This window comes from Henckelia pumila, chromosome 2, assembly GCF_033568475.1.
Source record: "Henckelia pumila isolate YLH828 chromosome 2, ASM3356847v2, whole genome shotgun sequence".
In the NCBI taxonomy this organism is placed as follows: domain Eukaryota; kingdom Viridiplantae; phylum Streptophyta; class Magnoliopsida; order Lamiales; family Gesneriaceae; genus Henckelia; species Henckelia pumila.
The window spans coordinates 112,562,517-112,584,752 of NC_133121.1; the positions used below are offsets into that span (position 1 = coordinate 112,562,517).

General features: G+C 34.7%; 1 protein-coding gene across 1 annotated transcript; it reads left to right on the plus strand.

The window, feature by feature from the left end:
- Nucleotides 1–18,243: 18,243 nt before the first annotated feature.
- On the plus strand, nucleotides 18,244–20,184 carry LOC140881469 (tetraspanin-8). Its single transcript, XM_073286808.1, has 2 exons — nucleotides 18,244–18,827; nucleotides 19,642–20,184. The coding sequence occupies exons 1-2, from the start codon at nucleotides 18,330–18,332 to the stop codon at nucleotides 19,942–19,944; spliced, it is 801 nt and encodes a 266-aa protein (XP_073142909.1). The 5' UTR covers nucleotides 18,244–18,329; the 3' UTR covers nucleotides 19,945–20,184.
- Nucleotides 20,185–22,236: the final 2,052 nt, after the last annotated feature.

The window sequence follows — 22,236 nt, forward strand, 5'->3', positions numbered from 1 at the left end:
GAATTCTGAGCTAGATGCGCTGGTGATCGGGATCAAGGATTCCTTCGCGAGCAGGTCGCGAGTCAACGACATCGAGGAGAAGTCGAAGAAGAGGAAGAAGATTGAAGAAGCCAGTAGGGAAACAGAGGTGACTGAGGCCATCAACTTTGTGTTCTTTGAACAAAGTTGGATGGAATTTTTTATAATCAGCAGAAAACCGAAATATTTTTGAAAACATTCCATGGTGAATAATGAATATTAACCTTAGCTTAGATTCATCTATGCAATAATAATGTATTTATATACTTCAAATTTGTTTGGAGTACCGAGTACTTGTTCTTCTGGCACGACTTAGTTCAGAGCTAGAGACTCAGTCATGGTTTATGAGAATCGGTCCATAATGCATGAAATAAAGTAAAAATATAGAAATAATTTAATATACATCATATTGTAAGAATATTTTGACAAGAAATATTATATTATTTTTTAAAAAGTCTTTATCAATATCCGATCAATTTGGCTGATTAATTTAATCAATCAGGTTGGAATATTTTTTCCCTCATTGTGACAAAATTTTAGAATAAATCACGATCGAAAAGAATAATTAATAGCCCATTTGGAAACAGTATATGATTTAGAAAAAAACACTTTTGTTATTATTTTAATGTTTGGATGGGCTTCTAAGTGCTTTAAAAAACATTTAATTAAGTTATAATTGAGGCATTTTTAAAAGCTCAAAAATGTGATTTTTTTAAGTGCTTTTATAATTTTTATTTTTATTTTTAGAAAAGTGATTTTCATTTGTTTATTCAAACACAAATAATATTCATCCAAACACATTCATCAATTAAATAAGTGTTTTTCATTTGTTTATCCAAATCAGTGTTCTAAAAAGCTCGCTTACGCGATGTTTAATCTCGCTTAAGCTTTAATACGCTAGCTTAAGCTCGATTAAGCGATCGCTTTTTAGAACGAAAGATTTCATTTTTTTAAAAAATAAAAACATTTTTATAAATATGTATATTTATAGTTTAGAACTTGAATTATCTATTAAATCATATATTTATGGTAAATCTAACATTTTATTTAATATTTGTCTTAAAATAATTAAAATTATAGTAAAAATTAAAAACGTTTTTTCACGCTTAAGCTCGTTCTAAGCTCGCTTAAGCTTAAAAAGCTTAAAACTTGACCTCTACGCTTCGACGCGCTTCACGCTTTTTAGAACCTTGATCCAAACACAAAAATACTACAATTTTTATTTAAAAAAGCACTTTAAAAGCCAACTTTAAAAGGCATTTTTTAAATAAAAATCTAATGTTCCCAAACGGGCTATAATACTCATGGAAAACCAAAATCTTCAAACATCACATTTCATCACTTTCTTGCCATTTCAAGAAATCAAGATCTATTGAAGAGTTTCTTTTTTAGAGAAATATTCAATATTCTCGACTTGTATGGAAAATTGGTAACAAGTACATACGTACGACACTGTGATCTGGCTGGCCACACAGAATCTACTATTTAAGGAATTAACCTTAATAACATCGAAACCATTTAATTTCTTCTCGAGCATTTATATATCTAGCTTCGTGATGATCTTTAGTGATCATTGATCAGAAATCTGAATGCCCGTGCATGTATTCAACAATGTACATTATGATATCTCCTAACCTCAAAATATACGTGTTTCTAACTTTCATCTTATATTTCTTGTCGATATTGGTCAAATCCAGATTAATCCCCCCACATGGTTTCGATCAAATTCATGGTTCCCTACAACAAATCAACAAAACCTCCAACAACATTGATATCTCGAAGGAAAATGCAGCTACGAGGACTCGGGGGTCCCGATGTCGCGGGGCGGATATTCGAGTGATCCAGTGGTTAAAATCGACAAGAGGGATACCAAGATATTCCGTGATGATCACAAACATGTGTGACCGCGCAGATTGCGCGGTCGCGAATCTTCATCTTCGTTGCGGTTGGTTTTCGTCGGCACGTTTTGTAAACCCTAAGCTGTTCAAGCGAGTTGAATACGATGATTGCCTAGTTAATGGTGGGAAGCCAATACCCCATGGTCATGTTGTTGAGTTTCATTATGAAAACACTTATCCCTTTTCCTTGTCAATTGGCTACTACACTTGCTTGCCTTAAATTCGTAATTAATTAATTTATTTATTTATCATTTGATCACTTTGTGAATCGATCTGTTTGACTTGTTGATTCGTGCAATTATATATGACCCGGCCCCTTCAAGAAAAAAAGATTGATCTTTTCTTTTGATTCTATTTCTTACGGAATCTGTTGCAATAAATTAAAGTAACTAATTTTGTCTTATGGATATGTATTTATTCTTGAACGAGTCGACTCGATCCATATATAAAATGAAACTCGAGACTTTTGTCATAAAAATAATACGTTTACATGGTTGGAGTCGAATAAGAGATCTGTCTCATGATATATAGAAGAGTAATTAATTTGGTGTTTTGTCTTATCAGTTTTTGTAGGGAAAACTGCAAATTTGATCCTGTATGTTTCTCACTTTGCGATTTTGGTCCTTTATGTTTTCATATTTCTGTTTTAGTCCTGCCATGTTCCGATTTTTTGCAATTTTGATCATTTTTATTCGAAAATGCTTACGTGGCACTGTATGTTTCTCACTTTGCGATTTTGGTCCTTTATGTTTTCATATTTCTGTTTTAGTCCTGCGTGTTCCAATTTTTGGCAATTTCGGTCCTTTTTATTCTAAAATGCTTACGTGGCACTATACATGTCAGCTCCACATCAGCACTGAATTGGTGCCATGTCAGCGCAACATCGGAAAAAAGACTAAAATTGCCAAAAAAATAAAGATAGCGGACTAAAACTTAAATCTGAAAATATAAATGACTTAAATCGCAAAGTGACAAACATACAGAACCAAAAAAGCAATTTTTCCGTTATTGTACTACTAATATGTAGCCATTTTTTAGTGAATCTCTCAATTATAAACACTTGAATAGACCGTTATATATTTATATAGAAGCACTGGTATTGGGCCTTATGTTTACTCTGTCTAGGTGCTTCGTACTATGTACATCACGAGTTGTATACTCCCAAATATATATACAGAGGAGGTTTTAAAAGTGTGAAGTGTGTCGAAATGTGTATACTCCCAAATATATATATAGAGGAGGTTCTAAAAGCGTGAAGCGTGTTGAAGCATAGAGGTCAAGCTTAATAGTTTTTCAAGTTTAAAATATCTTAGAGCTTAACCATGAAAAAATGTTTTTAATTTTATTATAATTTTAATTATTTTAAGACAAACATTAAATAAAATAACATATTAACCATAAACATTACATTTAATAGATATTTTAAGTTTTAAACTATATATAGAAATATTTATAAAACTATTTTCATTTTAAAAAACAAATGAAATCTTTTTTCGTCCTAAAAAACAGTTTACAACACTGTAAATATAAATATTATCTGAAATGTTGATTTTTATTGCGAACATATTTCCTAGGCTTCGGTTTTAGAAAATTTGAGGCCTTTTCATCTCTCGTACAATGCAAGAGACGAATTTGTCTTAAAACTCGTCAAGTAAGCAGCCCGTATGCCAACCTTACCAGTACCTTTTTGTTTTTTTGGATTTTAATATATGTAAAATAGATTTTTTTTCGTTAGATCAACCACATAAAAGCGCATTAGTGTCAAATAAACAACAAGTAGTATCAAATTCATTATGAAGATATATATCCGGGTTCCATTACGCACAAAGGGTAGTATCGGAGCCATGGTCTAGATCGAGCTCTGTGGTTGGAATCTTCTGTTACCTAAATGAATAAGGTGAGGGCTCCCAATTGTGAATAAGTTCTCGAGGATGGGTGATGTTCCCGATATTTCATGTAAGACGTGATGTCACGAATCGATATCTTTATGTGTATTTCGAAAATTTCTAAATGTTGTGCATAGTAGAGGTTGAGTAATATTTAGAAATTTCTAAATTATTAATTCATAGACTTATATAGAATTTGTTAGGAATCAATTCGAAATTCAATATCGGAGAATTCACCACGCAGACGAACACACAAGAACAATAACACAATCCCAGAACAGATGAACCCAAACACACACAGATCAAACTCAACCACTCACGCGAAAGCAAATAAACAACGCAAGTATTCACGTGGTTCGGCAAGAAATATGCCTACGTCCACGGAAGAGCAACACAACACTTTTATTAATCACCAACAGAACAAACCAAGCTCAAGAACAGAGCTTATTACAGAGATAGACCAGAAAACTCTTAATGCTAGATACAGACACGATTCAAGCTTTTGATACTTGAATCTTCCCGTCACAATCTCCGCCCAAGTTTTCTCCTCCGAAATCTCTCTTTTCTTCTCTCAATATATTCTGAAGAAGTTGATTTTCTGTTATTTTCGTTGCGGCAAGCTTCCATCTGTATATATAGAGAAAATACACCGACTTTCATCTTGGGCTTTAGGTCAACAGTAATTTACAGCCCAATTATAAAGTCAACATGGTCCAACCCGATAAGACTTCATTCATCAGTCTGATATACTCTTGTACTTCGATCTGCATCGATCTGCCTTCAAGCTTCCAGCTTTACGGAAACTCCATCTGACTTCTAACCAAGTCACAGTACTCGAGCAATCTATCTGCATGAACTCATCCGAAGACTTATCTGACCATCATTTCAATCTGATCCCAATATTCGATCTGCACCATGAACTCATCTGAACCCCGAGCTCATCTGATCTGTACTATTCGATCCGATCTCTTCTCTATTCCCATTCAATCTGATAGAAGCATACTTTAACAATCTTCACCTTGATTCTTTCAAGTTGAATGATGCTCTCCATCCCAACCTCCTTCGCTAATTTCCAATCACCGCATTAACTAAGTCCAAACATTTCTTGACCTTAGCATACGGCAGTGACTTCGTCATAGCATCTGCAGGATTTTCTTCTGATGCTATCTTCACAAGGATCACATCTCCCTTTTCAATTACATCTCTGACGAAATGCATCTTCACATCTATGTGTTTCGATCGTTCGTGATAGACTTGGTGTTTCATCAAGTGTATTGCACTTTGGTTATCACAGTGCACCATAACTTGATCTTGTTTTATACTCAACTCCGCTATCATTCCTTTTAACCACAATCCTTCCTTTATGGCCTCAGTAACAGCTATGAACTCTGCCTCAGTGGTAGAAAGGGCAACCACTGACTGTAGATTTGACTTCCAGGTGATCGCTGTGCCATAAAAGGTGAACACATAACCAGTCAACTATTTTCTCGTGTCTAAGTTTCCAACAAAATCTGAATCCACATATCCAACTACCGGATCAATCCCATCTTGCTGTTTCTCAAACTTCAACCCCAGCCCAGTTGTGTTTATGAGATATCGGAGAATCCACTTCAGAGCTTCCCAATGATATGTTCCCGGATTAGCCATAAATCTTGACACCACACTGATTGCGTATGCCAGATAAGGCCTACTACACATCATTCCATATATGAGACTCCCCACTCCACTAGCATATGGAATACCAACCATCTTCATCTTGTCTTCCTCACTTTCAGGTGATTGACTCGCAGATAGCTTCAAATGCTGTCCCAGAGGGGTCAAGACAGATTTTGCTTGATTCATGTTATACCGCAAAACAACCTTCTTCAAATAGTTCTTCTGACTCAGATAAATCTCCTGTCTTTTCCTGTTTCTCACTATGTCCATGCCCAGAATTCTCTTCGCTTCACCCAGATCTTTCATCTCAAACTCTGTGTTGAGCTGTTGTTTCAAGGATGATATCTCTGTCCTACTTTTACTTGCAATCAATATGTCATCAACGTAAATCAGTAGATACAAGATAACCTGCCCATCATCCTTCTTCAGATAGACACATCTGTCATATTGGCTTCTCACAAAACCAATACCAATCATGAACTCATCAAACCTTTTCTTCCACTGCCTCGGACTCTGCTTCAGCCCATACAATGATTTTCTCAGTAAGCAGACTTTGTTCTGGGTTTTCTGTTGTATGAAGCCCTTTGGTTGTTCCATGTAAATGGTTTCTTCCAGGTCACCGTGTAGAAATGCAGTTTTCACATCCATCTGCTCAAGCTCCAAGTTGAGCTGGTTCACCAGTGCTAACATAATTCGGATAGAACAATGTTTGACCACTGGTGAATATACTTCATTGAAATCTATCCCTTCTACCTGACCAAAACCCTTTGCAACCAATCTTGATTTATACTTGATCTGATCTGTACCAGGATTTCCTTCCTTCTGTTTGTAGAGACACTTGCATCCCAATGTCTTCTGATGCTTCGGTCTGTCTACTAGCTTCCAGGTTTGATTCTTCTCAAGTGAGTTCATCTCTTCATTCATAGCTTTAATCCACTTGTTTTTATGTTTACTCGCCATAGCTTCATCATATGTATTCAGCTCTGAATACTCCACCTCCTCAACTACTGTAATTGCATACCAAGCCAGATCAGCTTCACCAAACCTCTTAGGAGCTCTGATATCCCTTCTGGTTCTGTCCCTTGCAAGATTATAAGTACTCAAATCCTCTGTTTAATCAATCGCTGTCACATCCTCATCTTGCATCTCTTCTGACCCTTCATCTGGCACGGAAGACTCCACCTCAATCGGTAGTTTATCACTCACACTGATCTGATTGTCCTTTCCATCTGCATTCATTTTATATCCAAGTTTGGATTCATCAAACTTCACATCCCTGGTGTTGAAGCACTTTGGACCTCTTGACTCCAGGTTCCAAACTTTATAACCCTTCACACCATCCGGATATCCAATAAATATACATCTGACTGCCCTTGCTTCCAACTTGTCCTGTTTCAGATGAGCATATGCAAGACATCCGAATACCCTCAAGTTTGAGTAGTCTGCAGGTGTTCCACTCCACTTCTCCATTGGTGTCTTGAAACCAATCGCATTGGATGGACACCTATTGACCAAATAGCACGCAGTAGATAATGCTTCTCCCCAGAAGGACTTAGGTAGAGAAGCATTGATTAACATACATCTGACCCTTTCCAGAAGAGTTCTATTCATTCTCTTTGCCAGACCATTTTGCTGTGGCGTTCCTGCCACTGTTCTGTGTCTGGTAATGCCTTTCTCCTTACATAACTTCACGAACTTATCTGATAAGTATTCCAGCCCATTATCTGTTCTCAGGTGTTTTACTCTCCGATCACTCTTGTTCTCAACTGCCAGCAGCCATTCTCTGAACTTGTCATATGCTTCATCCTTAGTCTTTAAGATGAATATCCATACTTTCCTCGAGTAATCATCTATCAAAGGCATGAAGTATCTGCCTCCACCATGAGTTTCTGTCCGAGAAGGACCCCATAGATCTGAATGAATGTAGGTCAATGGTTGCTTAGTTGTGTGAATTCCTTGACCAAACGATACTCTTTTTGATTTCCCAAGAGCACAGCTATCACACAGCTCAAGTGATTCGATCTTATCTCCACCTAACAGACCTTTTTTAGACAGCTCATGTAATCCCTTCTTACTTACATGTCCAAGCCTCAGATGACATAGCTTGGTTCTGTCTTACTGTTCCTGAATACTTGATGTACTTTCAATAATCGTTTCACATTGTAGTACATATAGGAGGTTCCTCTTGACAGCTTTCATAACAACCAGAGATCCTTTAGACACTGAGATACTGTCTGCTCCTGATTTGAATGAATATCCCTGAGCATCAAGTGTTGCCAATGATATCAAGTTTCTCTTCAACTCAGGCACATATCTCACCTTGGTGAGTACTCTGTCAATCCCATCATGCATCCTTATTCTTATATTTCCAGAGCCCTTTATTCTGCATGATTGATTATTCCCCAACAGTACCATGCTGTAGTAACCCAGGTTCCATTTTAAAATAATAATATGTTAAATATGATTAAGAGTTAGTAATTTCGGAGTGTTATTGGACTTCGGAAGAGAATTTGGGCTTTTGACTTTGGGCCGGATCGGAAGCTCCGAACCCAAATTGGAAGCTCCGATACCAGCCACTTCGGAAGCTCAGCGGAAGCACCGAGATCGGAAGCTCCGATCCAGGAACGGAAGTTCCGATCTCCAGCTGCCAGCAATGCTCGATGACTCAGCCGCGAGTTTTGACAAGTGTTGAATGTAGAGCAGATCGGAAGCTCCGATCGCCCGATCGGAAGTTCCGATTCTGGCGTGTCCTTCATGCACGCAATGAGCTGGATCGGAAGCTCCGATCCTGAAATCGGAAGTTCCGATCCTGGCCGAGAATTTTGCCTATAAATAGGGCTCGTTCGATTTCATTTTGAAATACGAATTCCCGAGTTTCCTTCTACAGTTATATAGTGTGAGATATACACTTGAGGGCCCTATCGGTTATAATAGAGGTTCTGGAATAACCAAGGTGTGGTTATAGTCATCCGGGACTAGTGACTCCAAAGGGCTAACTACGGACGAAGGTATGGTCCGGGAATCTATTTAAGTTTTGGGAGTACTTATTAGCTTAGTTAAGGCTTATAGAATTTATATAGTGATACGGTGAACTTTTGAATATAGGCTTGGAATCTAGGATCCTATTATACTTGAACTAGCCTAGAGGTACGTATACATTGACTGAGATTGCCAGCGAGTATACATGTTTATATGTTGCATTTATTTGGCATTATTATATGACATGATATATGATTTACCACTTTCTATATTCATATGTCATGTGCATATACACGTTGAGCCTATACCTTGTTATACCTGACTATAGAGCCGCTCAGCTCTATACTCAATAGTCTGTCACTGAGAGTACCGCGACGGCGGGGGCATTTATGTCTGTCTACTCTGGTGTACTAGACGAGTGTGGTTGCACCCAGAGGTTGATCTGTGCGGTGGCAGCACTCATGTGGCGCCAGTTCTGAGCATGACTTTTCAGATGACTCTGTACCAGTCATCATGTTGCATGCATTATATACATATGTTTACTCATGTCTATGTACTGGGCGTTAGCGCTCACGTCCTAGTTGTTATCTTGGACACTCTATTCCATGGGGCAGGTCGCAGGATGGACGGAGCCGGTAGTTCGAGGCAGGACTAGGGAGTCGGATCTTTTCAGGGGAATTTATACAACAGGATTTGTTTTAGCTGTATAATGTTTACTGTTTAAGTATTTCGATTTGGTTGTATCACTACAGATTTAAGCCTGGATTATGTTACTAAGCTGATATGTAAATTATGGTTTTGTTTCCGCATATTTTACTCTGTTAAGTTATTTTGCTGTATTAAGTTTAATGCATGCTATTAGTTGCCAGTTAGTAGGTGATTCCATGCAGGGTCACTACACATGCCCTGATCTGATTCCTCCAATTTTTCAAACCAAGATCTTATAGGACACATGTGAAAGGAGCATCCTGAATCCAATATCCACTCGTGGTTTTGATTACCTTTAGAAACCACCAATACTTCTGCTGAGTCATATACATCTGAAGCTATGGCCAGAGTACCATCTTTCTTGGGTTTTTCATGTTGTTTCCCTTTTCTTTCCGGACAGTCTCTTCGCAGATGTCCAACCTTCTGACAAGCATAGCACTTCATATTTCCCAAGTTTCTGTTCTGGTATCTTTCTTGACTCTTCGATCTGGACTTTGGCCTGTATTTCCCACTGGATGTCCTCTTATCACTTCTGCCTCTTGCCGTAGGACCTTCTCCATGTGATTCAGTGTTTGTGTTTGACTTTCTCTGAAGTTTCTTGGATTGAATAGCAGACATAACTTCTTCCAATGTTATCGTCTGTTCTCTTCCATAGAGCAAAGCATCTCTGAAATTTTCATATGCTTTTGTTAGGGCATTCAGAAGTATCAAAGCCCGATCTTCATCCTCAAGCTTTACTTCAATATTCTCCAATTCATCCAATATTTTTGTGAATTCTTCAATCTGCTCTTCAAGGTTCTTCTCATCCTTAATCACAAAAGAATACAACCTCTGTTTCATGTACAGACGGTTAGCCAGGGATTTCGTCATGTACAAATTCTCAAGTTTAAGCCACACAGCCGCTGCAGATTCTTCTCTGGCTACCTCCCGAAGAGGTCTATCTCCCAGACAGAGAATAATTGCACTGTGTGCTTTCTCGAGTAATTCATCCTTGTTCTTTATCTCATCAGACATCTCCTCCTTCTTCTTAAGAGCCTCCACCAATCCTTGTTGTATCAAGATTGCCCGCATCTTAATTCTCCAGAGCGAGAAATCGTTATTTCCCGTGAACTTCTCAATATCAAACTTCATTGATCCCACCATCTTTGCTTGGTTTCCCACAGACGGCGCCACTTGTTAGGAATCAATCCAAAATTCAATATCGGAGAATTCACCACGCAGACGAACACACAAGAATAATAACACAATCCCAGAACAGATGAACCCAAACACACACAGATCAAACTCAACCACTCACGCGAAAGCAAATAAACGACGTAAGTATTTACGTGGTTCGGCAAGAAATATGCCTACGTCCACGGGAGAGCAACGCAACACTTTTATTAATCACCAACAGAACAAACCAAGCTCAAGAACATAGCTTATTACAGAGATAAACCAGAAAACTCTTAATGCTAGATACAGACACGATTCAAGCTTTTGATACTTGAATCTTCCCGTCACAATCTCCGCCCAAGTTTTCTCCTCCGAAATCTCTCTTTTATTCTCTCAATATATTCTGAAGAAGTTGATTTTCTGTTATTTTCGTTGCGGCAAGCTTCCATCTGTATATATAGAGAAAATACATCGACTTTCATCTTGGGCTTTAGGTCAACAGTAACTTACAGCCCAATTATAAAGTCAACATGGTCCAACCCGATAAGACTTCATTCATCAGTCTGATATACTCTTGTACTTCGATCTGCATCGATCTGCCTTCAAGCTTCTAGCTTTATGGAAACTCCATCTGACTTCTAACCAAGTCACAGTACTCGAGCAATCTATCTGCATGAACTCATCCGAAGACTTATCTGACCATCACTTCAATCTGATCCCAATATTCGATCTACATCATGAACTCATCTGAACCCCGAGCTCATCTGATCTGTACTATTCGATCCGATCTCTTCTCTATTCTCATTCAATCTGATAGAAGCATACTTTAACAGAATTATTTAAGAATCTAGGCTTGTGTAGATGAAACACAGAAGCTAGCTTGTATAGAGTTAATCTTCATCGTCCGATCATATAGATCTTATAGTCGTTCATGATATAAAATCACTACTATAAAAGGATGGATACCTCATTTGCAAATCACCAAGTTGAAAGCAATACAAATTTTTCTAAAATCTCTTCGATCGGTGAATTTAAGTTATTTTGAATAAATATATTAAAAATAAAATTATAAAAAATATTAAAAATAAACGAACCGGTTTAAATTGGTTAATCAGCTCAAATCCGGTTCGATCGATATTTAGGAATGATTCGAACAGAGCCCGTGACCGGTTGTTCACTATTGAATTCGCCCAGTTTAAAAAACTTTGGGGAAAATAACTAAAGATGATATAATATATTTTCAAAAATATTTTCGCGGAAATATGTCTCGTTACACATAGCTCGAAAATCAATTGAAATAACTCGAGACTTAATTGTTGTACGGTAGATCATGGAAACTGCACCAAAGGTTATAACCACATCTCTTTGATAATATTTTTATCTAAATTTAAAGTGCAGTGTATTATTAATTTATACTCTGATCTTCCACGAAACTGGAACACCAAATATTCGAGAGTCAAATGATGAAACAAATGTTGTTTTCTTTAAACCATGCATCAAAAATAACACTTCAAAGGGAGGCTGGGGGCGTAGCATTTATCTTGCTAGATTCATTTCTGTTTCATTTAATATCCAGATTTTTATCATGTTTTTTAACTATACTTTTTTAGATAAATTCGGCTCTTTCAATGGTGCAGTAAATCAAGGTCTCGCAACTCTAGTTTTCTTCGTTATTGGGTTTAACTTGGTCTTGTTCTTAACTAGAGTTCTTGAGTAAGACAATGCTTCTGCCGCAAATAACGTACGTCAGCAAATGGATCTTCTTGAGTGTTATTATGAGGACATGGTGGGGAATTAATCTCGGGCAGAGCCGTTAGTCTAAAGAGTTTTTTTACTCAGGCCCAAAAAATTTAGAGGCCCACGATTTTTTTAAAAAAAATTTGTATTATAGGGAACTATAGCCCAACCCTTTTCCATAAACAGAAGTCTGCTGAGAAAATTAGATTTCATTCAATACTACTTACTCCACGGCAGGAATCGGAAATTCGGAATAGGTTTCTCATTTCTTTCTTGCTCATATTTTCCTAAATTTTTTGTTTATTTGATTATTTCATATCTAGATATAGATATAGAGATAATTTTTAATGGATTAATGTATAAAAATTATTTGAATTAAAAATTTTAATTATTGTACATAAACTGCTTGATGAAATGTTCAAATTAGTTTTATGGGTAACAATGATTATATTGTTGATCAAAGATGTGATAATTAAAAATTGTGAATTTGATTGTTTATTTGTTTATACCAATAACGTTATTTTGTTTCACTATGTTTTGTCTAAATTCTTGATGATTTGAGGCTTTTCAAACTTAGAAACTAATTTATTGTGATTAAGTTGTTTGATTTCCTCCTGCTCGATAGTTCATATTCTTGGTTGTTTGAAACCGATGAGCAAGAGGTAATGACAATATTGCATGTGAATAAGATTGAAGAAAAAGAAAAGGAGTTGCAAACACGAGAGGAAGAGGTAAGATCAGAAAGAAAGAGAGAGACTAATAGCTCTAAAACAATCCATAGAAGAAGAAACGAGGGATATTACAATGACCAAACAAATCTTGGAGTTGCAAAAAACGATATTGATGAAAAAATATCAATCTATGGATGAGCTAAAGAAGGAACATTGATTACTGTAATGCATGCAATACGTTGAACTTTACTTTGATGCACTGATTTGTGGGATCGAGGGGAACCATTTCTGAACAAGTAGTGTTTGGTTTCTGAACTAGTGATTTTCCAAAATTTTAAAATGAATTTGATGGTACTTTTTGTAATTTTCAAATAATGTCCGAGATGATTCATAGTTGTAAAAAATGCATGAAATGCATGCGTAGGCGTACGTTGTGGTCACCAGTAAAACATGTTAATTTTCCTCACCCACATACAACAGCTAAGCTATTTATTGTTCTCATTTCACCAAATAAATGAAAATATTATAGTTTAAATGAAAAGATTTCAATTGAAAATTAAATGGGTTTTGATGAACGATTAGTTTACTCTTTGGAACATTTTCTTCGCAGAAGCCCATGAGTCTCACACTCTCACTATGTTGTTGTACTTCACTTTTGACAGCAATCTCACCTCTACAATTCCAAAGAAATGCAATCAACAAAATATTGTTTTAATAACAATTAAAAGAAAAAGAATAATCATTTACTATTCTGAATTCTTCGATGGTGGTATATATATATATATGATTCAACAAGGGGCCTTATTTCTTCTTTATTTGAGAGGCTTTTCATGTCCTTATTAATTCCAACTAATCTCCATTTGGTTTTCTTTCTGTACCGGAAAAAAAAAAAGTCATCAAAGTTCTTGTTCTGTATTCCAGACGGAGAGGGCAACATGGTTTGACTATCTTGTAAACTTTATGTTAATTGCCTTTGTTTTCATCAACTTTTCTAGCCTCAATTAACATGGGTGACGTATGCAGGTGATGTTTTGGTCGTCAATATATAAACACCACCCATATGGATTCTTGACATATGTAGCACAAGTTAATTGAGCTTAGAAAAGCTGATTTATTTTTTTTTTAGTTCTAATTGTTTTCTGTATATATATATATATATTTTAAGCTTATTTATTAATAATTTAATTATATTATTATGTAAATTTTGATTTTAAAAACATTATTTATTAAATAAATAACTAAATTTATGTTTTGAATTATATTATCAATTAAATAAAATAATAAAATTTTAATTTGATAATTATTAATGTTATATTTAATTGTTTTTATCTTAATATTATTTTAATGTGTAATGCTTTTTTGTATTAATTTTATTATCTAAAATATGTAATTATAATTTAATAAATTAACCTTGAATACAAATATACAACTTTGAAAAACAATCTATGATTACAAACATTATTTTTTCTATTTTGTGAGCATTATTTTAATATTCATTGTATTTTTGTAATTTATATCAGATTATTTTTATGTGTGATTGTAATTTTTTTGAATAATTAATTAATTACATTCAATGAAGTAATAAGTTTAAGTATTTAAAATAATAAAATTAAATATTTTAAAATTTTAAAATAATTCTTAAAATAGATTTAATTAAACATTTTAATTCATTAATATTTTTAATGAATATCTACATAGAAATTATTTTAGATATTATTGATATTTTAATTATTTTGTTTATAAATATTTTGTAGGATAAATTAGTTGTTGTGAATAAATTAATAATAAAGAAATTTACGAGAATATTCTTTTTAGAATAAAGTTTAGATTTAATAAATTGAAAATGAGTTATACGCTTAGTGTAAAAATTACATCAACTTGAAGTTAATATTACACCTATATATAAGTTAATAAATTGGAGATTGGTCCAGTGAGTAGCTTGGTGGTAGTCATACAACACAGAATTGGACTATAAGACTAGTTCTTTTACAGAAGCAATAGATTTTTATTGTCGACAAGACTCGATGATATGCTAAATCAATTATTCACATTACAAATTGCAATTATGATATTTAATGCAATAATTTTTATTTTATTGTATTTCTGATGAACAATTTATTTATCTCAACTTGTTTCTCCTGCCTACCATGGTCCTTGTTTTAGGGATTAATTTTGTAACAGTTGGATTTGGCCTGATAAAAAAGTGGCAATATGCCTAATTTTTTTGTCCACGTACGTTAGTATGATAGAAAACATATATAAAACTATCTATTTTTAATTAAACTTATTCAAAATAGTTTTTAAAACTTAAAAACTGTTATGAGATTATTAATTCCAGCTTGTTTATAAGCTATTTTATAAAGTTTATAAACTCAATCAAACACTCTTTAAAACCTCAAATTAAACAAAACTTCTTTTCAAATTAATTATTACACCAATCAAACATACGAATTTATATATATATATATATATATATATATATATATATATATATATATATATATGTTTTAAAAGTCAACACTAGAAAAACTAAAATAAAAAAATCATGGAACGCGGGATGACCAAATCTTGTGTCATGAGTCATGACTCATGGTCTTAGAAATTCACGGTTCAAAAGACAAGTACCTAATTTGAGGACAACACTAGCTACTACTCCTTTCACAATTATATTATTTGGGGCATTTAAAAAAAAAAAAGATACCGACATAACATATATTTAAAAAAACATAGTGTCACGACTCACTTGAAAGCTTAATGATTATATGGCACTATTTGATATGCGTTATAATTTTTTTTTTTTGATTGTTTTGCAATCTCATGTTTTAAGTAATTATTAATTTTAGATTAACACCAGGATTAATTAAAAGTTACTGTAGCAATATTGTAATTGAAACGAACCAAACTCGAAGGAATTTTTTTTTAATATTACATATATGCCCATACATATATGCATCTATAATTAAAATAGATTTTCATAAAATTTAATACATAATAAAAAGCGATTTTATGTCATAACTCAAATACTCGAACACATTATAAATCCATGCGTAAATATTCAATAACGTAAGATGCGGAAAATAGTTTGATACAATCTCATAATCATTGAAACATAAAAGCGCAGAGGTCATGGTTGTGCTAGTTGCCACGAATGCACAGAGGTCTTTACCACCAGTCGGGATCACAACCTCCTGAATAACATAAATCTCACATGCACACCATTTAGATCTAGTGAGCCTAAAGGCCCACCATGCTCTACCTTTAATAACAAGTACTACTAAATAAAACCACATGCAAGCACATAACGTATATAAAAATAACCTGAGGATTCTAATGCATGCATGATCGTAAAATCGTATGCATAAACTGCGTCGTAATCTAAATCATAACATAATACATAACATAAACATTGGCATGTCATAAACATAAAAATCATTTTCTGTGGGTCATATCAGTGAAGTGTAACCTAATTCGATTGATCAATCTAAATCCATCGTACGTGGTGGCGGCCTGTGGGGTGTACCCCTAACGCTCTATGCCACTTCACCCAACCTTTGGGGATCCATAGACTCATAATCGTAAGTGAAAAGGTCATCGGGCCCGGTATCCCGACCTCCAGTCCCGTGTTTGTCACAAATCACTTCAAATTTCCAAAAATATTTTCTTTACATGTCCGTTATCTCATCATAAAATACATGCATGAACTTAAAAATATAATTTTTTTAAAATTTTGCCCGTAAATATATATTTAATTTATTTTTCATAATAAAAATCATACTTATATGAAAATATACATATACATCAATTAAATATATATTTACGGACTATTTTGTTTGTCACTGGCTAGTTCGAGTTGCTGCCCCTTAACTAAAGTCCATAAACTTAGAATGACTCATTAACATTTATACTGACCTAAAAATACTTAGACTAGCCCAATCACACTTAAAATGACCCAATCAGACTTAAATTGACACAATAGTACTTAGACCGACTTAGAATTTAGCTCAACCAAATAAATTAAACAACTTAGGCCCATTAACGAATTTAGCTCAATTATTAAATTAAGTCTTGAATAACTATCTTAAACCTCATAAGTTTGGCTCAATAAATAAATCAATTCATTCAAGCCCAAATAATTATCCTAAATAAACAACTCAAACCCAATAAATAATTTAAACCCAATAAATATTTTAGGCCCAATAACTAAATTAAGTCCAATGAATAAACTAAACACTTAGACTCTTAAATAAATTACCCGGCCCAAAATAAAATAATCCAGACCCAAACCATAACATATGATCCTAATACACTTGACCCGACCTGGACAACCCACTTGCCCGAGCTCTGCCTAATCTGCCCGCAAGATAGACCACCCTTACAATCATCCAATTGTTCACCTGGCCGACACTAGTTCAAGACATATTAAACCAAGATTCAAAGGGACCTAACCCAACCATCAACCAGTGAGCAGCAACTAAAACCCAGCCATGACCGAAAAATCATTCACAACCAAGTCACAATGCATAAAAACGTGAATGATGCATGAATTAAAACTTGAGCTATTATATCCACATACAAATGCAACAACACAATTTAATAATCAAAACAGTGAATATACTGATCTAAATGGTGTGAGCAAGGAAGGGTATAACATGCCTTTGCGTTTAAAACGCACGAAAAACCTATACAATTGCGGTTGCGCATAACGGGACTCGGAAATCTCATAATTATCCAATTCTGGAAGCACAAATCCCAAAATTGTTTATTTCTGCCTCTAATTATCCTCAACTGGCTTCCGATCTGCAAAAAAATCACGGAATTTTTTGTGTTAAATAAATATTTTAAACTCAACTGTTTGAGTAGCTAACTAAGACCTATTCTTTATTCTAAAGAGACCTTGTGTTTGTAATTTAATGCTGAACTGAAATCATATGTTGTATTTAAGAATGCTATAAATTATTAGGAGCCATAAAACGTGGTTTTTGCGTTTTTGCTTCTCCTTTATATTTTAAAAAAAATAAATATATACATATATTTATATTGTTTTCTCTACATACAAATTACTTACTTTTCATTTGAAAAATCCTATTTAAGACAATATTATTTTAAGTTTAGTATTTCTTTCTTCAAATCGTTATTTATTGCTCAGTTTACTAATTCTTTTTAATTAAATCAAGTCATAAATATTAGCTCAAAACTTTTTTTTTTCTTTCGAAACTAAAAATCATTTTCGAACACGCCAACAATATACTTATTTCAAAAACTAACATTTAATTTGGTAACATGAAATTCAAAAAGATTTGACCAACCGTTTGGCAATTGTTTGGCCAAATCCAACTCCCAATCAAACTACGAGTAATCAGTCGTACTCACTCACGCGGCCAAACACGCTTCAGCTGCCACGCGCTACACCGCACCATCTCGTGTTGCTTCCTCCGAATCTGATCGATTCCTTCGTTGAAATTTCTCAAAATAATTCCAAAAATATCTAACCCACCAATCCATTTCACCTATATATACACACAATTCCCTGAACACGAATGTTATCTTCCAAACACGAAAAAGGCATTCTTTTTCTAATCCAGCTGAATCTGAAAGAAGAATCTTGAAGTCTCTCTTGAAAAATGGTGCGGTGTAGCAACAATCTGGTGGGAATATTGAACATAGTCACCTTCTTTCTGTCGATCCCCATCATAGCCGGCGGAATATGGCTCTCGAAGCAAGGCAGCACAGAGTGCGAGCGCTTTCTTGACAAGCCCGTGATCGCTTTGGGAGTGTTCATTCTCTTGGTGTCGATTGCGGGAATCGTGGGATCTTGCTGCCGCGTTTCTTGGCTGATGTGGGTTTATCTATTTGTCATGTTCTTGCTGATTTTGCTCTTGTTCTGCTTCACTATTTTCGCGTTCGTGGTGACGAATAAGGGCGCAGGAGAGGTTATTTCTGGGAAAGGGTATAAAGAATATCGACTTGGGGATTACTCGAATTGGTTGCAGAAAAGGGTTAATAAGAATTGGGGAAAGATCAGTAGTTGCTTGGCTGACAGTAAGATTTGCCAGAGTCTTATTGACGATGTGTCAACTCCAGTGAATGATTTTTACACTAAGCACCTCTCTGCTCTTCAGGTATTCAAGATTTTACTCCGAAATTTTTATTATCATTATTTTTTTTTTGAATAAAATTGGAAACTTTTTTCACACGAGGCCCTGCTAGAATCGATACATACCTATACCTTGTGCATGTTTGCGAGTTAATTTCTATACCCGGGATCCTTTTTTGAGTTTTGACTTATAAAAGTTCAGATCTTGGTATCTAATTTGCCTTTGTTTAATGCTTATGATGTTTAAATAATTGTTCCAAGATTAAATTTTGGTTTGTTTCCGGTGGATCTTGCTATTTTCTGTGGATTGTGGGGTTTTTGTTCAGATCTTGATATTCATTCTGTTCCGAAATGAAATCTTGGTTTGTTTTTGAAAACTGACATAGATTATTTTGGTGAACATGAGCTGGTGTTCTTTAAATTTTGAAAAGAAAGATTGAGATCTTGTGGTTGATCAAAATTTCAAATGGGGAAATTGGTCAGCGAATATTTGATTAAATTATCAATTATTGGTGATTGTGGGTCCCACCATTAGCCATTTGACTCCTATCAAAATAACTGGTGCCATGTTTTAAAATAGGATACATTTGAGTTTGACCATTTCAAAAGGTTTCTCACCTTTTGTTATTCCTTACTCTTTTTTTTTTACCACTCTCACCATCAAATAATTTAATAGTTCCAGTAACTTTGTCTTCTTTGTGCATATGATATCAAGTTGCCTTAAATTGGAGCTGAATCCAGGGAGCTAAATTGGCATTTTTAAGAAAATGTGATGTAAATTTGAATATTTTCATTTTGGGGAAACATATGTGCTAAAATGGTAATATGAATTTTGACAGTCCGGTTGCTGCAAGCCATCAAACGATTGTAACTTCCAATATGTTAGCCCAACGAACTGGAACACCAACAACTCAACATCATCTGGCAATGCTGACTGCGCTGTCTGGAGCAACGACTCGAATAAGTTGTGCTACGCTTGCCAATCGTGCAAGGCTGGACTGTTGGATAACATCAAGAATGAATGGAAAAAGGTGGCTGTTTTAAACATCATATTCCTCGTTTTCCTCATCATCGTGTACTCGGTTGGGTGCTGTGCTTTCCGAAACAACAGGGAGGATAATTCGTGGAAGCGATATCCTTGAACACACAGACATCGTTCGGTTGGATTATATATGTAGTTGATGCTGGTTTCTTAGATGTATAATGTGCAGTACATTTTTTTTTTTGCTTTGCTTTGCTTCTGTTTTTTGTTTTTTTTTTTTTTCGTTTTATCCCCCTGGTTCAGACATTATTGAATTGGTAGGTTAATGCTGTAATAATATTTTGCTCGGAGTTATATTTTTGTTAGATAACTCGTATCCTGTCTTGCACGTTTTGGCTCATCTGCAAACTTTTCTTACAGAGTTTGCACCTTTTAGTTGATTTCTTTCTCTTACAATTTTAAAATCATTGAAGCCTATGGGGATGCATGGTGCAGTTAAAACTGGTTTTAAGCATTTGGTGTGAGAGTGGTAATCTGGGAGAGTCAGGGTGGTGTGTTTTTTGCTTCATCTAAAAGAACAGATGGCATATTTTCTGTCTCCTTTTGCGAAACATTGTTGTTGTTCGAGAGGGCATTTTGGGTGCTATTCAAAATCACTGCAGGTTTGCAATGGATAATTGAAACAGATGCTCTGACGGGTATCAAGTCCATTTACAAAGTTTCTCCAGTATCTGGAGAAGCCCTCCATCGTTACGTCTGTCCATCGGCTATGCTTGCATCACTCCGGTTTAGACGTTTAGTTATTCGTCATTGTATGCTCTGAGCTTAGCCAACGCGGCGGTGCATATGCTCGTGAAAAAGGATTAGAAAGGGATTAGATAATGAGCAGCCCTCTGTGCAAGGATGCATGTCCAATCTTTTCGAGTTCTGGTGTAACTAGGGCGCAGTAGGTACATATATAATTGTAGAACATTGGCGTTTTGATTTTTTTTTTAAAAAAAACATAGAAGAAGAAGAATCTTTTTACATAATTCTCAGGTATTGTTTATAACCTCTAAAAATTAGTGATTATGGAGATTTTATTAACAATGAAAAAATGATTTTAAAAAATTTCAATTTCCATTTGCGTTAGTTCAAATATATTTTCGAACTGTCGATATGCTCCGGGACTCAATTGGAAATAAATTTAAGATATTTTCAATTTGATACACTTATTGGGCTTCAATTCGAGTCATCAATGTTGGGCCTCACTGTCCAGTGTTGGGCTCAGTGAGATCGTGTTTCCAAGTTATCATTGCTTCTAAATCTTATACAAACCAACAAACTTGCACACATTGGTTTAGTATAATACTCACCCTTTCTATGCATGCGATGAATTACAGATAAATGAATATTACAATTTACAAGTACACACATGAAATATTTTTTTTTATTTTTAAAAAATTAATTTAGTTAATATTTGTTGTATCTAGAATAATTGAGATAGTTAAGAAAAAAGTGCGGAAAATAAATGAAAATTTTGAATGAAATTTTAATATCAAACATGAGGTTGCAAGAAAAAAAATTGATGAGATAGCTAGCGTCAAGAGTGGTTAGTAGAGATTAAGTCCATATCTTCGTGTCATATATTTAGATTTACTAGCAAGCCATGTGACATTAGATTTGTCAAATGATATATCTCTATATTTGGCAAATACTTAATGAAAATGTGAGATTAATTATACCCTCTCGTTATTTTTTTTAAAACTAAGGACTCACTATTTTACTTACATACATACATAATAAAAAGAAGACATTGATGCAATACATGCATACACCATATAATATAATATAAATAATAAAGTGGAAGACATAAATGATAAATGTAATACATGCATCGTAGCTATAAATCTTTACTATATATATTATAATTGATAAACTCATTAGAGTAACTAATTTTGGTCATTAATTTTTATAGATTTCCAAATTTATCCTTATGATTCTTTTAAATATATTCAACAATTAAAAGGTAAAAGTGTAATTTAGAATTAAAAAACTCCTACCTCTTATTCCCACTATCCCACTATCTTAATTTTTAATTATTATTTTTATAAAATTATATTATGTGTACATGCAATATATGTGCTTAGTGTACTAATAATAAATTAAGCATGCACGCCCCCAAGGGGTGTTCAAATTGATGAAGTAGGTGAATTCTCGGCCACAGGTTAGGAGTTCGATTTCCCTGCCAACACCTTTTTGGACTAGTCTGTCACATAGGGCTTGCCTAGTGTGGTTTACCTGGCTAGCGTAGTTTGCAGGCTATTGCGTTAGTCCGAGGGTTTATCCAGAGCGCACCGAAAGATAGCGGCGGCGGATTTTCATATCACAAAAAAATAAAAAAAATAAAAATTAAGCTAGCATGCACACCCTTGAACTTCCGTCCACGTACAATCAACCGTATACTCTCAAA

Bases quoted from the DNA above. Each gene is read 5' to 3' on its own strand.
- LOC140881469 (XM_073286808.1), top strand. From the start codon at position 18,330: ATGGTGCGGTGTAGCAACAATCTGGTGGGAATATTGAACATAGTCACC. The intron at 18,828-19,641 runs GTATTCAAGATT...GAATTTTGACAG, and splicing joins AGCACCTCTCTGCTCTTCAG to TCCGGTTGCTGCAAGCCATC.